Source organism: Neofelis nebulosa, chromosome 16 (genome assembly GCF_028018385.1).
Source record: "Neofelis nebulosa isolate mNeoNeb1 chromosome 16, mNeoNeb1.pri, whole genome shotgun sequence".
Classification (NCBI taxonomy): Eukaryota; Metazoa; Chordata; class Mammalia; order Carnivora; family Felidae; genus Neofelis; species Neofelis nebulosa.
Genome location: NC_080797.1, coordinates 34406607 through 34429586, shown reverse-complemented (window position 1 = coordinate 34429586; position 22980 = coordinate 34406607). Strand labels below are relative to the sequence as shown.

At 43.6% G+C, this 22980-nt stretch overlaps 1 protein-coding gene across 3 annotated transcripts in view; it reads right to left on the bottom strand.

The window, feature by feature from the left end:
- Window positions 1-22980, bottom strand: part of EZH1 (enhancer of zeste 1 polycomb repressive complex 2 subunit) — a 31088-nt gene that overhangs the window by 2519 nt on the left and 5589 nt on the right. For 2 of the 3 annotated variants that reach the window (XM_058702655.1, XM_058702652.1), the window contains exons 2-20: window positions 19839-19930; window positions 19105-19225; window positions 18626-18754; window positions 16516-16635; window positions 14551-14671; window positions 13356-13532; window positions 12312-12414; window positions 11661-11824; window positions 11185-11276; window positions 7385-7565; window positions 6678-6874; window positions 5055-5146; window positions 4123-4163; window positions 3528-3653; window positions 2295-2473; window positions 1679-1774; window positions 1172-1253; window positions 638-718; window positions 140-224 (exon numbers count right to left, since the gene is read on the bottom strand). In XM_058702655.1, coding sequence (XP_058558638.1) covers window positions 140-224; window positions 638-718; window positions 1172-1253; window positions 1679-1774; window positions 2295-2473; window positions 3528-3653; window positions 4123-4163; window positions 5055-5146; window positions 6678-6874; window positions 7385-7565; window positions 11185-11276; window positions 11661-11824; window positions 12312-12414; window positions 13356-13532; window positions 14551-14671; window positions 16516-16635; window positions 18626-18754; window positions 19105-19225; window positions 19839-19843 — 2192 coding nt within the window. In that variant the 5' untranslated portion in view covers window positions 19844-19930. The remainder of the gene's footprint in view (window positions 1-139; window positions 225-637; window positions 719-1171; window positions 1254-1678; window positions 1775-2294; window positions 2474-3527; window positions 3654-4122; window positions 4164-5054; window positions 5147-6677; window positions 6875-7384; window positions 7566-11184; window positions 11277-11660; window positions 11825-12311; window positions 12415-13355; window positions 13533-14550; window positions 14672-16515; window positions 16636-18625; window positions 18755-19104; window positions 19226-19838; window positions 19931-22980) is intronic. The other variant, XM_058702653.1, reaches the window with a different exon arrangement.

Below are 22980 nucleotides of genomic sequence, written 5' to 3'. Positions count from 1 at the left end.
CAGAACAGAGGGACAGACTTGACCGCCACAAGACCCTCTCCTTCCTCTGTATCGCCCACTTTATGCCCCCAAATCAATTCTAACAGCCACCCTTCTGCCTTTGGAGCTACCTCCCAAGGATCATTTCTGGCTGCCTCACCTGTAATCAAAGAAGAGCTCTTCACCAGCTTGAATTGCCCTTTTAGCAAAGATTCCAATGCGATGATCCCCGTTCACCATGACCACTGCAAACAGGACAAAGCCAAGGCTAGGTTCCTAGTCAGCTCCAAGCCAATAATCGGCAGGTTCTGGGCTGATTTTCTCCCAGTTCCCAGCGAAAATATAAATAAAGTGGAGTTTAAAAGCAGTCAGTAAAGACAGTTGCCTCTCTGCTTTTAGATCTGTTATTCGGGCTGGTGATGTGGGAAAATACTTATCTTTAAAAGATTCTTGTTTGTGGGAAAATGTTTATCATGTATTCAGTGAGAGAGCCAATTAACAAAATAGAGACGGAGACACAGAACGATACCAGACATTAAGCATGGTTGTCTTTGGACAAAAAATAACTCGGCAATGAAAAAAGACACATAATGGATAGAAACAATAGTAAATAAAGCATCCATCATCCACCCTACCTCCCAGGTCACTGGGAACTCACCTTTGGCATAACAGTTGGGGTTCACTGAATGGTTTGCAAATCGAATTTTGTTTCCTTTCCGGGTAGCATCTACTACAAAATCTATATAATGTAAAGAAAGATCATGGGTTCATCAGGAAATCCACAGCTTCTCGAACCTGGTCTTAAAATCAATTAAACAGTAACAGAAATAATCCAGTGGGGGACTTTGAAGTCCAGCAGCATGCAGCATAAGAATGCAGCCTCATGTGGGCACGTTCCCTTTGGGTCCCCCCATTTTGCTGGAATTACAGATCCCCTCTTCCCATCTACTGGGTAAGGAGATTTCTCAGGTGTAAGTGCTCAGTGCTCCGATTATAAACACAACCCAGAAACGCAGGTTCTCCCAAAGCAAGTGAACTATGGCTCGTGGTGTCTTGAGGTTCAACATCCCCACCTTCCTCTGCACATCTGCTGGAGAAATCACAGCTGATCTGAACGTGGACTACAGCAAGGGCAATCCGGTAGAGAGATGTGCCTGAGACCACCACGGGGCAAGAGAAAGAGACTCCTTACCATTGTTGAGGTTGAAGAGGAAGCTGGACATGTATTTGTCATAGACCTTCCCCCGTCGATCTGCCTCGTCTTGAGAGATAAGCTGCAAAGACAGATCAGGAACAATCGGGGGACAAGGCTGTCTGCTCAGGGCATGGTACCCTGCCCTCAGAAAGGACTGGGAGGGGGCACTGTCACACACACATGCTTGCTGAGTATCAGGATGAGAGTCACAGGAGACAGAGCTCAAGTTACTGTATTCTATCTAAGCCCCTCCAGGCTGACCAGTATTAAGACTGAAGAGCATTCCCCGCCCACCCCTTTGTGTGGCCTGAATTGGCAAAGACTTTAAAGAAGAGTGGTTTATCTCAGGATTGCAAACACTTCTGTGGGATCCCCCAAGAAGCCACACGGGAACTCAGCTGAGTTATTTAGAGAGTAAGTCACAGAAGTCTGGCCCACAGAAAATCAGGGTTTCTCATCAGTATCTCCCCAGAAAGGAATGTGGTCCAAACCGATAGCACTCACCTCACCACAGTATTCAGAAATGAATTCGTTCTTTTGCACAGACTCCTTAATGAAGGTGCCCCATCCGGCCACATCTGAGGGGGCCAGCAGCAGGTGCTGGGGAAGAGGGAGTCAAACCTCAGACTACAGGGCATGTGTGAGTGGGTGGTGTGTGTACTGGATGTGCACGTGTGCAGGGGGTGGGCAGGGTGGAAAGAACTAGCAACTGTTAAGAGGATCTGAAAACAGAAAAAGGTCTAAGCCATTCTGTTCTGGGGAGAGGCAAAACAGAAAAGGGAGGTGGGCAAAGGAAACATGACACCTCCTCCTCTAGGCCTGGGGACCTCCTAGACCTGAGTTGCTAGGGAGTCACTGCTACGGGTCAAGTACAAACAGACAACATCAATGATGCGTCCATCCTCTCTGCTCCTCTTAGTCTGGCCAGGTCAGGGGTCACTTTCCTAACTCCTCACCGGGAGAGCAAACTTTCTTTATCTCAGTACGTGTGTGTCCTTTAGGATTTACCAAGCCCTTTCATGTAGAAACCCCCTAAGGGACCAATGGAAAGAGGCTGCTTGGGAATACTCAGTCTCTTCCCCTCCACCATCTGGCTCGCAGTCCTAAGAAAAGCCCTCACCTTCTTGAGGCCTCGCTGGATGCTGCAGTTTTTGCAGGAAACCACCTTGCAGTCCCAGTGCTCCGAGGCCCCGCAGGTGAGGCACAGGTCGGGGTCGCACTCTCGCACTGCCAGGTAGCAGGGACACTGCTTGGTATTACACTGGGTCTTACAGCGACAGCCAGGGAAACGATTCTGACCTGGGGAGGAGGAGAGGGGCGGGGGGAGGGGTGGGTTAGGAAAAGTAGCAGACTAAGCTGGCGCTCAGGTCTGACTCAGGGGTCAGCAAAGAAGTACATGTGATGTGTTCAAGGAGATCTGGCAAGCAGGAGAGAAGCTCCCTTGCTTCGTATGGTCAATTTTTTGTTTGTTTGTTTGTTTTCTTTCCTGAGAAAATGGAGTGCCTCCCAACATTCATGCCTGGGAGTCAAAAAAAGCAAGTTTGACTATGGAGATGTGTTTCCTAGAGATTCCTCAACAGTGCTCTTCCTTCCTCTTGTTGGTGTAATTTGGAAGGGAGGTGGTTAGGGGCCCAGAGAAAATGAAATCAGTGCTTTTCACTGGTAAATCATCACCATCAAAACAAGAATCATTTTGAGAACAGAATGCATCCGTTCTATGCCACCCTCCTCCACCCACTGCCCTCCCCAGCACAAGCACCTCTCTTCTGTGGCTAAGATTGATATCTGCTATGGGTTAGGAGGTATTTCCAGCACAACTGCCTGGGCACCTAGTTCTGCAGGCTCTGGAGGCTGCTATTGAACTTCTCAGCCTTGAGTGGGGAAGGGCACAGTGTGATAAGAAGTCAAAGAGAAGCATGTTTAGCCTTTATCTTACTTCTGCTGACATCCAGACTGACCTGATAGTAAAACTCCGGATACTAAACTAAAATGGGCATACGCAGTGTTGTAACCTGTACACGTTGTAAAACAACACCTTAAAAAAGGAGGTCTGTGACAGCACCTTAAGGGAAAAAATTCCCACGTTTCTTAATTCTTCTCTGGAAGGTAAAGATGGGAATGTTTCTGATTTCTGTATAGTTGTTGCTTTTAGAATCAAACACCTATGGGTTTTTAAAACAATGACTTTTCCAGATCTTAAGGATCTTGTTTCCTCTGCAGAATGCTTAGAACACGGCAAAGAGGACATCAGAAGGCCCAGGGGCAGCAAGGGGCATGGGTGGGGAGGGAAACCTGGGGTGCACGGTGGCTGGCTGTTTCGGGAGGACCACAGGGGAAAACGGTGGAAACTTACAGTCCGGGTTGCACTGGCAGAACTTCTCACAGAAATTCTGCGTCATGATGCAGGGGCAGGTGCTGTCACAGGGGCGGTCTGGATGGTCGCAGGGCTGGTAGTTATACACTTGAGTGGAAGAGTTATCTAGGAGAGAAAAGAGTATGCCAGGACACTGCTGTGCCCGGGCTCCCCGATCGTCTCGACTGGAGGAGGCTGTCCCAGTCATGATCTTGGACACACGTTTAGCACCTGAAGTGAGAAGCCATCAGAGATGATGGTTGTTTGTCAGCTACAACGGGGTGATTTGCCTTGTGCGGAGAGTGTGGAAATGGTCTGGGACTATAGGGCAGCCCATTCCAAACACTAAACGAAGTCTGGAACCTGGCAGATGGCGCGCTATGAAAGTCAGAGACCACAAGGCTCCTAGCTCTACCTCCTAAGAGGTGCGCTCAGCTGCAGTGAGAAGCTGAGCTGTTCTCAGCTGCTGCAGAGAAATCTGCCATCTGCGGAAGCAGCACAGGGTCAACAAGAGCGGCTGTAGGTGGGGCGGGCGGGTGACCACAGGGGTGAGACCTCACGCTGAACTGCCGAAGAGCACCCTGGTGCAACTTACCTTTCTTCAGCTGAATTTTCCTGCAGTGTGCAGCCCACAACCTGGAAAAGAGAGGCGGATGGGCCTGGGTCATGGCTCTGCACATTTGGGCAAATAACAACATGGCCTGCTTTGAGGGACTGTGGTTTGATCACCAGGGAGTATCCTCCCCGAATCCTTCCACCAGAGGCCCCTATCCTGCTAGATGGAAGCCGGAGTTCATCTGGAGTCCAGCTGGTCTATGCTTCAAGATTTAAATATGAAACAAACAAAGATGTATAAAAAACAAACACAAAACCCAACCCTCTGTGTCTATTATGACACTATTGTTTCTCCCTCTCCCCCCTCCCTCCCTCCTTCTCTTTGGGGAGGTGGAGATGTGGAAGAATTGCAGGATGGGGAGGTGGGAACTTTTCAGGAATCTGCTGACTGAACAAACTGAGAGGCAGAAGCCACAGGGACTTCCTTCTATATCTAGAATTGGTGTCAGTTCCTTCCTTGAGTAGGTGATAGTCATTAGGGAACCGAGGCAGGCAGAATGTTGAATTAAAAAAAACCCTTCCAACCCTTAGCAAAGGCTAGCTAAAAGACGGTGTTATTGTGCAACTTAGAAAAAACAATACAAGAGCCAAAAGGAAAAACTCTGGTCAGAGTTGAGAAGTGAGAACAGTGGTCACTAACCACCCAATGAGGAGAAATGGCCTCAGGGTGGAGCCATGAAGCCAGCTCTCACCCTACTGGCCAGGAGCTTAAAGGGACGGCAGATGGTTATCTCCCAGTCCACAGCATCTAGGGATGGAAGAAGGAAGGGCTGGTCCAAGTCACAGACCCGCGGGGAGCACTGAGAAGGCTGGCCCTCAGTTGTGCAATGCTAAACTCAAGAGGGAGGCAGTTGGGAAGTCCAAGGGGAGGTCAGAGCACAGGGAACAGAAAGTCCTTTGTCCAACCCTTGCCTGTGCTTTCTTTTCTTCTTCTGCGACGGGTTCATGAGCTCATCTGTTGGCAGCTTCAGGATAAGTGATTCTTTGACTGCAAACTGAAAGACCTGGAAGAGAAATCCAACAGGACTTGTCACTCCTTCTTGAGCCAGGTGGTCAGATAAGTGAGCCAGCCAGGCGCTGGGCTTGGGAGCATTCTGGAGAGCTCGAGGGCGGCTGACTGAGCATCTCTTCAATGGGGGGGCGGGGGGAGGGGCACAGAGTGGGACTGAGATATCAGATCACTGGCCCTGGCATCCTGACATCAATTCTTAACTATTTATCCTGACTCTAGAAAAGAGAAATAGTGAGCACAGTTACAGCTCTCCTGGTCAGTAGCTTTTATCTACACCTTTACCTACCAAGCCCTGAATGGAATGATTCTTACCAACATTATCTGTCTCTTCTGAGGAAGGGCAACTTTGGGTCCCTTGTATAACCGAGTATAAGACAGGACAGGAGTGGTACCCCTTGGCTAAGCACTAGCTCCCTCTGTTGGTATGAAGAGGCCAGACCCTTGTCTATTTTCATAGGCCAGCATTTCTGGAAGACTGGTTCCCTTCCAACATGCTTCTTCCCTCATAGCGTTCGTTTTTGGCTTTTTTTTTTTTTTTTTTTTTTTTTCCCTCTCCTTTTTGGCTATAGGCCCTCTTGAGATTCCATGAAAACTACAAATCTTCTTCTCAGGAAAATACAGGCAAAATTGTTTTGCCCACAATTCTGTAGATTTTCAGGTTAAGAACCTTTGCCTCAAGGAAATAGGCAATGAGCTCCAAATGAAAGGGCACTTCCATTCATGGTTCTAGTGCATGTTCTAAGTAGAGGCATCATGAAGAAGAGGCCACAGAGACTCCTCCTGAAGTCAGGGTGCTAAGCAGCATGGCTCGGCTCGAGCATTCCTTTCTTATTGGATCGGCCCTAACACCCAACTGCTCCTTGAACCCTATTCTTTAGTCTGTCTTGTCACTGCAGTCAGGCAGAGACTGATTGGGACATCAGGTCCCACGGCCTCCAAGCATCAGTGGCTGCTATCAAATTGTGATTCTAGTAATGGCATGAGTGAGAAGGGTGAGGTCCAGGCCCAGCTACTGGGGGTGGCAATTAGAAAAGCTAGCGATAGAACATCTGGGGAAGAAAGCAACCGAGGAGACTGACAGAACGGGTGACCGCGGCAGCTACAGAAGCAGGAGCAGGCCAGATGAGAAGATCCCCAGAAAGACCTGGGGGTCCCTTTAGGAAAGGGGTACACATTTAGAAAGAAAGGCAGGAACCAAAAACAAAAAACAACAACAACAACAAAAAGCTAAGAGAAGGCAGAAACACCCAGAAGAGTCAGATAGTGGCTAGAGACAGAAATGAGAATTCAGCAAGGAGGAGACCAGATTCCCCAAGCACGGCTAGGCCTGGCATCTGCAGAAACAGTCTGCAGAAACAGTCCCATGTTTGGGGAACCCGCCTCGTGGCTCAGAAGCACCTGCTCATGAGGGACTGAGCCTAAGACAGCTCCTTTTGAGACAGGCCACACAAGATGGCAAAAGGGCTGACAGAGCAGTGGATGAAAGGAGGGCCCTGCCTGTCCCAGCTCCTCTCCGAGAGTACCTGCTTGCATGTCTTAGTCCCCAGAAGTCTGGCTATGGAACAGAAGTTGTTGAAGTAGGTGCCATGAAACACTCGAAAGAGAGATTCCTCAGCCCCAGTCCATTCCACAGGCTCCGAGGGTGCTTCCACTACACAGAGCTGAGGGGGGGCCGGACTAGCCTTCTGCTTTGTGGGGGTCTGGCAGCGAGAGTTGGCCTCTAAGAGAGGAGGAGATGCAAGGAACAGGAGGAGAGAGAATGCGGTTGTCATCAGTCATGTACACTCCGGATGTACACTTCGGATGTACACTCCGAAGTACATCATTCTGCTTTAAATGGCAGAATAGTTAGGAATCAAAATATTCCCTGTCTCTACTGCCAACAGGCGAAGCCATAGAAAGGACTAACCATCTTTAGGGGTGCCTGGGTGGCTCAACTGGTTAAGCGCCCGACCCTTAATTTCGGTTCAGGTCATTATCTCATGGTGCAAGAGTTCAAGCCCTGCATCAGGCTCTGCACTGAGAGCATGGAGCCTGCTTGGGATTCTCTCTTTCTCTCTCTCTCTGCCCCTCCCCCCTCTCTCTCAAAATAAATAAATAAACTTTAAAAAAAAAAAAAAAGGAAGAACTAACCATGTTAAAAAAGTAGTAACGTTAAGTGTTAGGCAGTGATCCTGCGTTTCCCAGAGGCCTTGCATAGGAAGAAAGGATCGCTTTCTGTTCAGTGTACCTGAAGAACTGGAGGCCCAGTCATTGCCTGTATCCCTGTCACTGTCCCCTTCTTTAGTCTCAGCCACAGCAGAGGCTGAAGTGTTGGAGCAGGAAGCACTGACCATGTGGTGCCTTCGTCGGCGACGCCCGGAGCACTTAGAGCGAGGGTTGTGGAGCATGGCGTACTCCTTCGCTCCTTCCTGCAATGTACACATTACAGGTGGGAGACAGGAACAGGCCCAGGTCGCCATATTGATCCCATCATTACAAACCCCCTTCTTCAACGCCTGTGCTTACATGCAATGACACTGTCTATGTTTTGCTCTGTGCTATGTAAGTGTGACTATGTAAAAGCTGCTTAACCAGCATTCTAAAACTTACAAATTTATACCTCTTCACAGAAGAGCTGCCTTGTAAAGTAATATTAAAACAGATGTTGGGGCGCCTGGGTGGCGCAGTCGGTTAAGCGTCCGACTTCAGCCAGGTCACGATCTCGCGGTCTGTGAGTTCGAGCCCCGCGTCAGGCTCTGGGCTGACGGCTCGGAGCCTGGAGCCTGTTTCCGATTCTGTGTCTCCCTCTCTCTCTGCCCCTCCCCCGTTCATGCTCTGTCTCTCTCTGTCCCAAAAATAAATTAAAAAAAAATGTTGAAGAAAAAAAAATATATTAAAAAAACAGATGTAATCTGTGCATCTTCAACTTTCCAGTGAGTTGGGTCTAAAACTCATTTGCATGTTAGCTATTTGGAATTTGAGAACACATTCTCCTGTGGAAGAGGAAATGAGGTTCAGAGAGGAAGGGACCTGCTTGAGCATATGTAGCTAACTGTTCCAGAATGGGTACAGAATGAGGGCTCCCCATCCCCTGGCCACACTGTTTTTTTCATTCTACTTGCACTGCTTCTGTTTCAATAATAAAATATGTAGTCCCTAAATTTGTCCAATGTCACTACTTACTTCTCCCAAATCAGTTTATTAGACTTGGAAAAATACTGCTTCATTACTTTATAGCTATGCTTTATTTAAAAAAAAAAAAAAAAGACCCAATAACTATCACACAACTTGATCATCTACCTTCTCACCAGACTTGGTTCCCAAACACTTCTAGCTGTTTCTGAAAACTAAATCTACATGCAAAGGATAAAGATTTGCCATTACTAAGGATATTCAGACTAATATCCTGTAGGCCCTAAAGGAAATTCCAAAAGTGAAGTTTTAAAATTAACTGAATGTGAAGTTTTAAAATTAACTGAATGTGCTCATCCTACAATGTGACGTACACAGCATCACTTACAATGTATTCGTGATCAAAAGATTTAACATAAATATAACCAAGGCTCCAGAGCTAATTCTAGTTCATGGGAAATAGAGGATAGAAAAACAAGTTCAGTAACACCAGGAGAAAACCACAAATTCAGAATTTGGGACAGCATCCTACTAGACAATGAGCCTGGATTTTTCAAAAAGGAAAAAAAAAAATGGGGTGATTACTTGACATTAAAGGAGACTGAAAAGACATAATAACCAAATATGATGTATGACTGGATGACCTTGGTTAAAAAAAAACAAAACCCAAACGCAGCTACTCTTGGTACAGCTGAAAAAATTTAAATATGGAACAGACAGATGATATTATTAAATTCTCTGAATTTTTTTTAGGTGTAATAATGTGGTTATATAAGAGAATGTCTGTATTTTTAGGAAGTGCATGCTGAAATACTTAGCAAACAAGTATCTCAACGTCTGCAACTTATTTTCAAATTGCTCAGCAAAAGATATGCATATACAAATAGAGGGACGAAGCAAATATGGAAAAACTATCATTAAATCTAAGAAGATATCTTTCACCTTCCTTCCATGATCGAGACTGAGGGAAAAACAGTCCAGCATTATATTTGAAAAATGCACTGATTTCTAAAAAGCAATAAAAGAAAAACTGTGCACAGACAGTTCTGTAAGTTAAACACACACACATAGACATACATTTTGGGCACTGACAGCATCTTTTGAAACATGTACAGGGTCTCAGGGTAATTGCTGTGAGAAAGACAACGTCTTTTTATTTATATAAATGCTGGTGTCGGGGCGTCTGGGCGGCTCAGTCTTCGGCTCAGGTCATGATCTCAAGGTTCGTGGTTTGAGCCCCACATCGGGCTCTGTGCTGACAGCCTGGAGCCTGCTTTGGATTCTGTGTTTCCCTCTCTCTGCCCTGCCCCTGCTTGCACTCTGTGTGTCTCTCTCTCTCAAAAAAATAAACAGTAAAAAGTAAATAAAAATAAGGGGCGCCTGGGTGTCTCAGTAGGTTAAGCCTCCATCTTCGGCTCAGGTCATGATCTCACGGTTTGTGTTTCGAGCACCCCGTCAGGCTCTGTGCTGACAGCTCAGAGCCTGGAGCCTGCTTTGGATTCTGTGTCTCCTTCTCTGCCCCGCCCCCACTCACACTCTGTCTCTCTCTCTCTCTCAAAAATAAGTAAACATTAGGGGCGCCTGGGTGGCGCAGTCGGTTAAGCGTCCGACTTCAGCCAGGTCACGATCTCGCGGTCCGTGAGTTCGAGCCCCGCGTCAGGCTCTGGGCTGATGGCTCAGAGCCTGGAGCCTGTTTCCGATTCTGTGTCTCCCTCTCTCTCTGCCCCTCCCCCGTTCATGCTCTGTCTCTCTCTGTCCCAAAAATAAATAAAAAACGTTGAAAAAAAATTAAAAAAAAAAAAATAAGTAAACATTAAAGAAAAAAAAAACGCTCTTTAAAAAAATATATATAAGAATAAAAAAATAAATGCTGGTGTTGATATAACACAGTGTAATTTTTTTAAGTGTGGAATAACTTAAAAAGTATGGACTCTGGAGCTAGACCAGAGCTTGAATTTCATTACTGCCAAGCCACTGACATTAACAAATCTTGGACAAAATATGTAGCTTCTATAACCCATAGTTTCTCCACCTCAGGATGTTGTCGTAAGCAAGAATGTAAGATAATATAATGTTAAGGGCCAGCATGCTACTTGGCACACAGGAAGGAGTCGACCCATATAGGGGAAAAAGTAGAGAAAGTCTGTGTACTCTTTTGCTATTATCACATGGCTCATTTTCCAGATGTATACCCAGTGGCACTTTTTACCATCTTTTCTTCTATTATCCCACTAAAGATGGTCCCAAAGGCACTTGGCTCTATAACCTATTTTTAATTGGTAGCAGAAATCAAGGTATTTCATTCTTTACCTAAGCTCACTGTAGTGTGCAGAAAGCAAAACTGTGTCTTTGGCTGGTCCAAGTGAACCTATTCCCTTATCGTTCTAAGTGTACTGCCTTCCCACATGAATGCAGGAGAATTTATGCTGCCGCATAAAGCCTGTCCATCAGGGAAGGGCCCATCTGGCTGTTTACCTTACAATAAGACATGGGTGCTCTCATGTGTTATTTCTCATATGTTTCTATGCATTTAAAAGAAGACAGCAAAGAAAATGCCGTTACAGATACACACATGCCCTCCTCACTCCACGAGACTAATTTCATAGTCCTCAGTATTTGGGAGCTCCTTAAGAGCAGAAGTCATGTTTTATTTGTGCTTTGTGACCCCCCAGAGTGCTACATACTGGCTCATCTGGTTTGTATTCCCAGGAGCAGAAAACTGAAGGCCATTTCCTGCTCAATTTTCAACAGATTTAACAATGGCAGAACAGTTTAAGAACATATCAGCAAGGAGTGCCTGGATGGTTCAGTTGGCGGAGCGTGCAACTCTTGATCTAAGGGTCATGAGTTGGAGTCCCAGGTTGGATGTAGAGATTAGTTAAATAAATAAAACTTAAAAAAAAAAAAAGAACATACCAGCAAAAGGAAGCAGTCTGTGCCACATGGTTCTGGTTCAATCTTGATCTCTTTGTTCTTGCGTTTATATACATTAGGGGTGGCGTGAAAAGCTGGAAAACACAAAACTGTCCTGTTTCCAGTGGTTCATCTACTTGGCAGGATGGGGAAGAACAAAATCCAATTAAGGAGCCATGGTGGGAAAATTTAGATATAAACAGCTACCATCAAGGTGCGCAAAATTTAATCATTTCTGACATCAACACAACCCTTTCAAAGCTAACAGGTGCTCAGGGACTCGTATGTTGCTGGTTATTCTGTCCTGACCATGCGAAACACATTGCACCGCAACGGTACAAGTGAATAGAGAACCCGCCCTTTGTAAAACCAGCATCAGGTCAGAAGCCAGGAACTCTGTATGATTAACTAAAATAAACAGAAGGACGCAGTGGTTGGGGATGGAGAACAGGAGAGTATTTCAGAGTAGCCCCACTCACGGTGAAGGAAGCAATCGTATTTGAAGCAGCGCCGGCAAAAAAGTGTGTGGAAGGAGTGCAGAGACTGCTCCCGCTGCACGGACTTGGCGTTGGGGCCGTCGATGTTGGGTGTGCACTGAGGGGGAAGCGCATTGGGGTCTGACATCTCCGTCAGCTCCCGGTACCTATTTTTAAAAAGAGAGAGAAGAATTCCTTCCAAGGAAACGTCTTCACTGAGAAAGTACAGATCGCGCACTGACAGTCATCCAGGTACAGTCGGCCAAGGGAGCATGGGTGCTTTTTTACGGGGCTTGCTGATGGCAGGGTGGCGTATACCTAAGTGGGTGCACCACTGCACCTGTGCTGGGCTGGGCACATGTCTGCAAGCAAAGAGAGAGACAGATTTGGAAAGTATGGCGCTGGAGTAACTCTCCAGAAAAATGCAGAATTTTAGAAGTTCGCTGCCCGAAATTACTTCAAAGCCAATGAACAATGCCCTTTAATATGGGAACGGGTATTTAGAGGTAAGCAAATGAAGTAGGAAACAATCAGAAGTGTGAGCAAATCATAGCACACTTACCAGAAACAAGGATTTTTATTAACCAAATTTAGGCCTGAATAAAAGTTTTGCTTGAGCGCTCTACATGGCCTGAGTGGAACGGCCTTCCCTACCTCTCCTTCATGTCATCCGGGACACCGTTCTCAGGGAACATCGAGGCAATTGCACTGAAGATCATGTCGTTTGGGAACTGTTTCTTGGAACTCTTTTTGTTGCCTGAGTTGGAAATGACAAAGAGCTCCTGAGCTATAATCAAGGATGCAAACAAAGCTGTTTGGTCATTTTCCCTCTGTCACAGCATTTTGATTACAGCTGCTTTGCTAACCCAACCGCTGACTGTTTAGGAACACATAAAGAAGTCAATGCTACCTGGGTTTATCTAATAGGTTACCAGTAATAAGGAAATCAGCGTCATCTATACATTAATGACAAAATCCATGTTCCAAGAGAGAATCTAGAGGGGAAAACAGGAGTTTTCATGGAGAGATGTGGATATTGAAGAATGCCATCATAACGATGAGGCTGAAGAACAAGACTGATGTTACAGCTTTGTTGTAACAAGACAGAGACACTATGTCCCTGGACGTATAGTATAAGTAAGTACCATGGCACATAATTAAACATTAAGTTAATTAAATATTAACAACATGGAAAAATGCTTACGAGAGAAGATCAAATAAAAAGGGATATAAAATTGTGTATGTGTGTGTATCTGTGGCATGATCCCATTTCACATAATGCATATAAAACACATTGTTTTGTATGTGTACTTTTTTTTTTATTATATATGTACTTTTAAAAACTTGAGACACAGTTGACATACAACATTATATTCGTTTTAGGTATGTGTATGTGTATATTCTGTGTGTGTGTGTGTGTGTGTGTGTGTGTGTGTGGATACACACACGCGCACACACACACACACACACACAGTTTTTTAGGTCTAGAAGAAAACATTAATGCCGGTTATTCCTAGGTAGTAAAATTATAGGATAATTATATTTTCTTCTTTATAATTTTCCATGTCTCCCAAACACACTACTCTGTTTCCTTCAGAGTGAACCAAGTGAAAAGCACCAGCAGCCTTTAATAATCAACAAGCCTTTCTGTTTCTCCCTTTTTCCCTCTCCCTGTCACTTTCAGAATGGAATATTTACCTTCAAGAGTGTGTCGTTTTCTCTTTCTTGTCACTGGCAGATCTTCTTTGCTGTCATCTTGCTTCCCATCTGAGGTGTCATTGTGCCCTTCCTCCTCTTCATCTGAGTATTGATTCAGAGCATCTACCAACTCCAGGAAAACAGCATCACTAATCAGAACAGATCCAGGGATCATCTCTAAAACATAAAGATTAGATGGCTGAGCTGTGGTCATTTCATGTTCCCTTAGTCCTCCTAGGAAGGTTTTCTCGTATTCACTCCTGAAGTACAACTTACGTTATATGACATAGGTACATTTTTATATGAACAGTCAGGAAATTACAATACTTTGATTGGCTCTTACAGCTGCAACAATCGAGCTGGCTAGAGTGGGAAATCCAGTTATATAGGCTTTACTCTAACTGGGATAGTTCACTTTCTCAGTCACAGATCAACCTGTATTTATGGTCCAAAATCTCACAAAGGTGTACAAGCAATACAAGTGGGACAGGAAAAGAATGATAACATGAAGATTTACTTGGTTTTGCTGCTGATGGGTTGCCAGTGACGTCTTTGAGTCAAAAGACAGCATTATCTTCTTAAAATCATACTCTGTGGGGTTACACTAACAACTTAGGATAAAGTCTTTGAACACTAGGGGGCGCAGTAGATAAATAATGCATTTTCAACAGTACCCACAACTGTCAAAAGAGCTGGTGAGGCTATTGGTCTGTAAAGCCATAGGGAGTCTCTCCCCATCTTCCCACTTACACACTGGCAGCCTTTTCTAGGACTACAACTAAATCCAAATGACTCGCTTTTAGGAAAGTCAGAATGTTACAATTTCTGGGAGATCTAGGATATATCTGGATCAAAGTAGGACAGAGAGATTATGCTCATTGCCATTCTCAGAGAAAGAGAAATGAAGAACAAAATGGCTTTGGATGGATTTATGGAAAACTCCTAAGATCACACTTCTCTGTGCACTACACTATCTCCTCAGCCACTGATTACTACATATATAAAATCCTTTTATGTCGCAACTCCTTTTACAATTTAACTGGGGACATTTTTAATATAAAATTTTTAGTCCCAGCAATCGAAATATTCTTCAGTGTGTACACCGTGAGGTAGCAAATAAAAGCAAGATGATGATGTACCAAAGAAGGGGCACCATTTTAATAAAGTTTTCTCCCAAAGAGCCCAGTACCACTACCTTCTTCACCGTGGACTTTCCCATCATAGTTATTGATGAGCTCCTCAATGAAAGTCTCATCTTCTTCTTTCACCTCATCTCCCATGTAGGGAATATTGCACAAAACTGTCTCATCTTCTACCTGAAATCAAACCAGATGTGATTCATTCCATGAATTCACTAGGCAGCTCCTCTTTCCTGTTTAATAGAATCTTTGCTGGGCCTTTTTTGATGCTTGAATTTCCTGAAAACACCTTTGGTTACAGAGTTTCCTGCATTTTTAAAGACTGGCCATTCTGTGTTGCCAACAAAACTTCAAATGGAAGGGGGCAATGCTACTCTTAGGGAAAAAAGTCAGTTTAACTACTTAAGGATATTAACTACCAAATGTTTAGCCTAGTACTGACAATGATATTTCCAACAACATTTAGAATTTGCCAGCATAGGGGCGCCTGGGTGGCGCAGTCGGTTAAGCGTCCGACTTCAGCTCAGGTCACAATCTCGCGGTCCGTGAGTTTGAGCCCCGCGTCGGGCTCTGGGCTGATGGGTCAGAGCCTGGAGCCTGCTTCCGATTCTGTGTCTCCCTCTCTCTCTGCCCCTCCCCCGTTCATGCTCTGTCTCTCTCTGTCTCAAAAATAAATAAACGTTAAAAAAAAAAAAATTTAGAATTTGCCAGCACATTTATTTTTCACAGTGATTCCATCTATTATCTACAAAACATCATTGTAAAATAGGTACAAATATCACTTAAACAATAGTCTAAAAAGTCTTCAATTCTAATTCTTATCATACGTAGAGATACATAAATGAAAAGGAAGGCTTCCAAGAGTATAATCTGCAATATAACCAGAATATTCAGAACAGAACCTGACCAACCATAGAATTTCTGGGTAGTCTCTTATACATACTAGGACTAAACTCCCATAATCATAATAAAAAATTATAATTACAACTCAGGTCGATCACACTCAATGGGAGCCTAAAGTCAACTGCGGTATGAGCTATGAATATTTCCTGGCTAAAGAAAATACTAATGGATTTTTGTTATTGTTGTTGTTCAGCAGAAAACACAGCCATTCTTAATTCCCCAAGTAGTAAGTAAAATTACTGTGAAGTTTTATTCTAAGAGAGGATTCCCTTCTGTAAACCTATATCCTATTCCTGCTGTCACCAGGCAGATGATAAGCAATGCCAGTATTTAGACAGGACTGATTATCAGAACCAAAACTAACCCAAGCAGGAGTCAGCATAAAGGCCCAGATGTAAGGCTCTTGAATCCATGTGCCCCTCTATTATTTCAGTTGCTTTCACCGCATCTTGCCTTTAGGGGGTTCAGAAAGGATCGCTCCATCAGCAGGGAGATGTCAACCTGCTTAAGCCTCAAGTGTCTGATTTAGACTGCATTTAACTTCACATGTTACAAAACTGGGCCAAAGTAGTAAGGGAAAATTGGAGTCTTGCCCAGTCTCATTCATTCAAAAAAGAATAAGCATTGGAGTGCCTGGGTGGCTCAGTTGATTAAGTGTCCAACTCTTGATCTCGGCTCAGGTCATGACCTCAATGGTTTGTGGGATTGAGCCCCTTGTCTGACTCTGCTGACAATGTGGAGGCTGCTTGGGATTCTCTCTCCTCTCTCTTTGCCCCTCCCTGGCTCACATGCTCTGTCTCTCTCTCTCTCTCTCTCTCTCTCTCAAAATAAATAAATCTTAAAAAAAACAAAAACAAAAAAACAAAAAAAACTAGCATCAACTCAGAAGGACATTTCAGAGAGCACAAAACCTAATGAGTTAGAATAACGTGTACTATATGTACATGTGTGTGTGTGTGTGTATAGAGAGAGTAAATAAATTACAAAAACAGTCTGTCCTGCATGCCTAAGCTTTGCTAAGTACAATCTGACAATCTTTACCCTAAGAGGAGTGCCAGCACACCAACACAGGATAATCATACAGTTTATACAATCACCACAGTGCTTTTAATACATACCATAAAGTTCTGCTGGAGAGGGGACCAGGAATACATGATGGGAACCAAGGCAACTGTGTTCAGAGACCTCATTAACATATGTTGGCTTGCAAATCCTGGGAAAATGCTCTCTATGGTACACTGAAATATAAGCAAAGACATGGGGAGGGAAAGGCAAGCACATGACCCGAGAGAACTGGAGCGGGGCACCTAGGTGGCTCAGTCAGTTAAGTGTCCAACTGGGATCGAGCATTGGGCTCTGTGCCAACAGTGTGGAGCCTGCTTGGGCTTCTCTCATGGGCTCAGGGCATGACCTCAATGGTTTGTGGGACTGAGCCCCTTGTCTGACTCTGTGCTGACAATGTGGAGGCTGCTTGGGATTCTCTCTCTCCCTCTCTCTCTGCTCCTCCCCCACTTGTACTCACTCTCACTCTCTCTCTCTCTCAAAATAAATAAACTTAAAATTTTTTTTTAATTTAAAAAAATTAAAAAGAGAACTGTAGTTTCCTTCTAAAATGGTCCCAGTAGTCTTCTAATTCTTACAAATTAATAGGTTGAGGATTTTGCAACAATCAGCTCCTAAAAAAGGAACCACTGGATTGTAAAGCTGTGGAAACTGTCTCTTATTCACCTTTGTATCATCTACAGACTCCAGCATGGTGCCTGTCACACCCAACTGGTGTTTATTTCAATGTAAAATTGCTGGTCTCCTTGGACTGTCCACAACAGCAATAGGCCTCTGAAAGTCCTAGGAGATGAGGAAGTTTTCCTGAGTACCTACACTTTAAGACAGTTGGCCTCAACTTAGCTGCAGAGGTGATGGAGACAGTAGGGGGAAAGCAAAGCAGTATAGAAATTAGAGTCATATTCTGCTTTGGAGAAGAAAATTGCTCAATATACTATCCACTTTTTACATCTTAAAAATATTATCTCGGGGTGCCTTGGTGGCTCAGTTGGTTAAGTGTCCGACTTCAGCTCAGTCATGATCTCACAGTCTGTGAGTTCGAGCCCCATGTCAGGCTCTGTGCTGACAGCTCAGAGCCTGGAGCCTGCTTCAGATTCTGTGTCTCCCTCTTTCTCTGCCCCTTCCCTGCTCATGCTTTATCTCTCTCTGTCTCAAAAATAAATAAAAACATTAAAAAAAAAAAATTATCTCTTAGGGGCACCTGGGTGGCTCAGTCGGTTAAGTATCTGACTCTTGATTTCAGCTCAGGTCATGATCTCATGGTTCGTGAGTTCAAGCCCTGAGCTGGGCTCCTTGCTGACAGTAGAGGCTGTTTGGGTCTCTCTCTCTCCCTCTCTCTGTCCACTGTGTCTCTCCTGCTCATGCACGCACGTACATTATTTCTCTTCTTCTCTCTCAAAATAAACAAATAGACTTAAAAAGAGAGATGAATTTATTTTAAAAAATATTATCTCTTTAAGACTAGAATGATTTTTAGATTTATAACAAGGAACATTCCTTTGATCAATATATTCCTGCTCACTATGCGGGGTCCTCTCTTTCCAATATCAAAGCACTGAGGTGCCAAACAAGGCATAGACAGGGTTGTTTTGAAGCTCGTACACAGAGCCTAGTAAAGTAGACACTGTTTCATTTTTCTGTTAAAAAAAAAATCAAAAGGGGCACTTGGGTGGCTCAGTTCATGATCTCACACAGTTTGTGAGTTCGAGCCAGCCCCACATCGGGTCCTCTGCTGTCAGCATGTCAGTGCAGAGCTCATTTCGGATCCTCTGTCCCCCTCTCTCTACCCCTCCCCTGCTTGCACTCTCTCAAAGATAAATATTGAAAAACAAAAAACACTCAGGGGGGCCTGGCTGGCTCACTTGGAAAAGTGTACAATTCTTGATCTCCGGGGTTGTGAGTTCAAGGCCCATGTAGGGTGGAGAGATTACTTAAAAATAAAATCTTAAAACCCTCATGATTATACCTACTAACTGAGGAGAATAATAGGTGAATAGGCTATTCTTTAAGCTACAGATTTACTCCCCCAGTTATTCAAAATTGACTATAATAACTATATCCATTATCCTTACTTATTTTCTAATAAGTCATAAATACAGAAAAACAACAACAAACAACTTAAGTCCAAGGAAACAAGGAAGGCTGAGCTTAGACACCTGGAAGTACCTTTTTGAGAAAAGGATGCCCACTCACAGGCTTCATCAACTGCACAGGTTGGACACGAAGCTTCTTCCATTCTTCATTGAGGATCTGGGTTTTTTCTTGAACCTTTGCAAAATTTGCTACATATAGAGCCTGGAAAAGCCAAGGGAACAATGGTTAGAATTTTAAGAGAAGAGCCCAGCCTAGGGCACCTGGGTGGCTCAGTCAGTTAAGCATTGGACTTCGGCTTAGGTCATGGTCTCACAGTTTGTGAGTCCAAGCCCTGTGCTGGACTCTGCACTGACAGTGTGGAGCCTGGAGCCTGCTTTGGGTTCTGTGTGTCTCTTTCTCTGCCCTTCCCCCACTCACCTCTGTCTCTCTCTCTCTCTCTCTCTCTCTCAGAAAATAAATAAACATTAAAAAAAATTTTTTTAAAGCCCAACCTTCCACATTAGATCAATATATTAAAATAGATAACTCATCACACGGGAGTTCGTTTTTACCTTTGCGCCCATATTTGCCTGAAGCCGCTTCAGTTGTCGGAGTCGCATGTATTCAGATTTAACTTTTCTTTTCCAGTAAGTGATACATTTGGAAGTTGGGGGGTTTGAGATATCCATTTTGCTGTAATCCAAGAAGAGTCAGAGATGAGAAACAGCATTTTACTACCTGGAAATGAAGAATTCCTCAAACTCAAATCAATGTGGTCAGTCATGCTTCCCTTCCCACGGCATGTATTCATAAAAACACAGTTTAAAGAACCCAAATCTGTGAGCTCAACAAAAGGTTTCAATTAAAAAAAAAAAAAAGGTTTCACATCAGCACTTCCTGTTCTGCAGCCTCCGTTTTCCAATGGCACCTCATTTTTAATTCAGTACTCAGAAGTTCTCTCATGGGTATTTGAGGATGTGGATTCCTTGGACATTTGGAAGCCCACTCAATACCTTGTCTAAGAGAAATGTTCTGCAAGAATCAAGTTAATACCAAAGAGCTTCAGGGAAAGATCCACCCACACTACAAAACTGTACCTGCCAAATTGTCTCAACCCACCACATGCCTAACAATAAAGGTAGGATATGACAACAGCATAATATCATCTCCAACCCAACAGCAAGGCACACAGAAATAGAACACTGCAAATCACTTTTTTATTGGACGGGGGGTGGGGGTGGGGGGTGGTGTTTGAATTAAGGTTCAAAGTTCTAAGAAAGTACTTACTGTAACACACTCTACCTACCTCATAGAATGCAAGGGGAACTGTCTGGTTTTATAACGTGCCTTCTGTTCTTCAGAGGGATGGCAAGACACTAAGGCAAAACGAATGTTCAGCTTTTCAAAAGAGAACAGACAGTGATTTTAAGTCAACGGAGCATATTTAGACCCTGATACCTTAAGTAGGATGCTCACCCAGAACTACAAAGACTTCGAGGTCTCTGCTACCACTATTTCTGCATGGAAGTCAGGCCCCGATCATACTGGATGACCCTTTATTTTATCAAATTGTAGTCTTCCAGGCATGTGTACAAATTTATTCTCACAATTACACAATCGAGTTCCCTGCTTCTGCTTTTTCTGAACCAATTTCTAGGCTCAGCCGGCAGCCCCATCAATTGTTTTAGGGAAAGAACAAATATTAAGTACACGTAAAAATTCAGTAACATCTATAAGGTTATGCTTTTGCTCTATTCTAACTACTGAGGTTTCCTAGAGAACTAGTTCTATTCATTTCACCTAGCATTTTAAGTTAATGAAAACATTATAAGGGGCTATGAAGAGCCAATATTTGAAACGAAAACTAAAGTTTCAGGCCTTCTTTTTTTTTAATTTTATGAAAAAAAAATTCTTTGGGGGTTTAAGAACATATTTCTTCTTTTTTTTTTTAAAAATTAATGTTTGGGGCGCCTGGGTGGCACAGTCGGTTAAGCGTCCGACTTCAGCCAGGTCACGATCTCGCGGTCCGTGAGTTCGAGCCCCGCGTCGGGCTCTGGGCTGATGGCTCGGAGCCTGGAGCCTGTTTCCGATTCTGCGTCTCCCTCTCTCTCTGCCCCTCCCCCGTTCATGCTCTGTCTCTCTCTGTCCCAAAAATAAATAAAAAACGTTGAAAAAAAAAATTAAAAAAAAAAAATTAATGTTTATTCATTTTTGAGACAGAAAGTGAGCACAAGCAGGGGAGGGGCAGAGAAAGAGGGAGACACAGAGTCTGAAACAGGCTCCAAATGTGTGAACGAAGAGATCATGATCTGAGCTGAAGTCAGATGTTTAACCGACTGAGCCACCCAGATGCCCAAAGAACATATTTCTTCTAAAGATGCATTTTTCAATTACCTGTTTTTCCCCATAAGAAATGACAGCACTGACAAGAAAACAGCAAAATATAACCCATTGTCTCACATCTGTCACAGTCAGACATGATTATAACATCTCAGGCACGTAAACTTTAAGAGACTGTACCTGATTGTTTCGTTTGAAGAATCAAATGGATCGGTGAAACATGATGTTAAATTTAGTAAATTTAGAGGACAGAAGGAATAGCAAAGAAGCAGGCAGACTCACTGTGTTTACTATTAACTCAATCAAGTGATTCAAACTCTTAAAAACAGAATTCCCTGTGAGTTAACTATTATCTCTCTGGGGGAAGGGAATGAAACAACAGCATAATCTAAGACTCTGAATCCCAGGCTGCTAAGGTGTTGAGTTACAAAAAAGAAAAAAGTTACACAGACTTGAATTTCTTTCCCCACAAATTGCACTGTCTCTCTTCCTCCGACACCTTTTAAATACTTCTCATTCCTCATGGAATGGGGCCAAAGGAGGGACCATAATTCAGTGAGACTACATAACCTCCTAAAAAATGGTTTTGAACTGCAACCTTTCTGACATTTTCTGGGGGAGCTCATATCCCTCTTTGAAATAGTAAGCTTATGGCAGGTTGCTCAGTCCATTTAAAACTGGGGATCAAGGGGCACCTTGGTTAAGCATCCGACTCTTGACTTCGGCTCAGGTCATGATCTCATGGTTCGTGGTTTCAAGCCCCACATCAGGCTCTTGTGCTGACAGCACAGACTCTCTCTCCCTCCCTCAAAATACATAAAAATAAAATGTTAAAAAAAAACAACAACTGGGGATCAAATAATGGAAAAAGAATAAAATCCACAGCTGCTAGGGGGTGTGTGTGTGTAGATTTTAGAGATGCCCACAGAAAAATACCAATTTTTTGTTAAAGAAAGGAATTATAATTGTGGGGTGCTTGGGTGGCTCAGTCGGTTGGACATGCAACTTCGGCTCAGGTCATGATCTCGCAGTCATGAGTTCAAGCCCCACATCAGGCTCTGTGCTGACAGCTTAGCCTGGAGCCTGCTTCAGATTCTGTGTCTCCCTCTCTCTCTACCCCTCCCCACTCACACTCTATCTCTCTCAAAAATAAATAAACATTAAAAAATTTAAAATAAAAGAGAAATGATTTATAATTGAAATGTGATCTACAGTCTGTCAAAAGAGATGACAGGACACACAGTCCAATAATTAATGGCACTATTTCTAATTTTACTCAAGTGTTTCATATGGCCAGAGGAGTACACATATATACATGAAAATGCCATTGACTTTTAACCAATCACAGTGTAAAATAAGCCACACTTCCTCCTTTTACAATTAATGTGATATTTGAGTCTCATGTGACCATGAGCTAATATTTATTTTCTCGGCTTTTGAATGGGTCTCCAAAGTCTCTAAAAGTTTATTTGGCAGTTGGTCGGCCCCCACAGAGTGTAGAAGGAAGACGAGACATACTGTTTGGAACAGATAGGTATAATTAAAATAAACACCTGAAACACAGTCATAAGATGGGTTTTCATAGCGGCAGAATGCTGACCAACAACTACCACTTCAAAGATTTTATTTTTCTTAATTTAAAAAGCAAACAAACAAAACCTCAACATTCACTAGAATGTATTTGGATAAACGGGTTCATGTAACTTGGGCAAAGGGGGTGGCACATAAAAACTACTTTATATTTCTACTAGATTGATTCTTTAGTTCCTGACACATACAAAACAGCCATGTATATTCCAGTTAAGTGCGAGGCCAGTCCTTAAGAGCTTTTCATTATATTCACTTATACACTGAAAATAAACATATGCTGGGGCACCTGGGTGGCTCAGTCGGTTGGGCATCCAACTTCAGCTCAGGTCATGATCTCACAGTTCCTGAATTCGAGCCTCGCATTGGGCTCTGTGCTGACAGCTCAGAGCCTGGAGCCTGCTTCACAGATTCTGTGTCTCCCTCTCTCTCTGTTCCTCCCCCGCTTGCACTCTGTCTCTCCCTCAAAAATAACATTTAAATAAATAAATAAATAAATAAATAAATAAATAAATAAATAA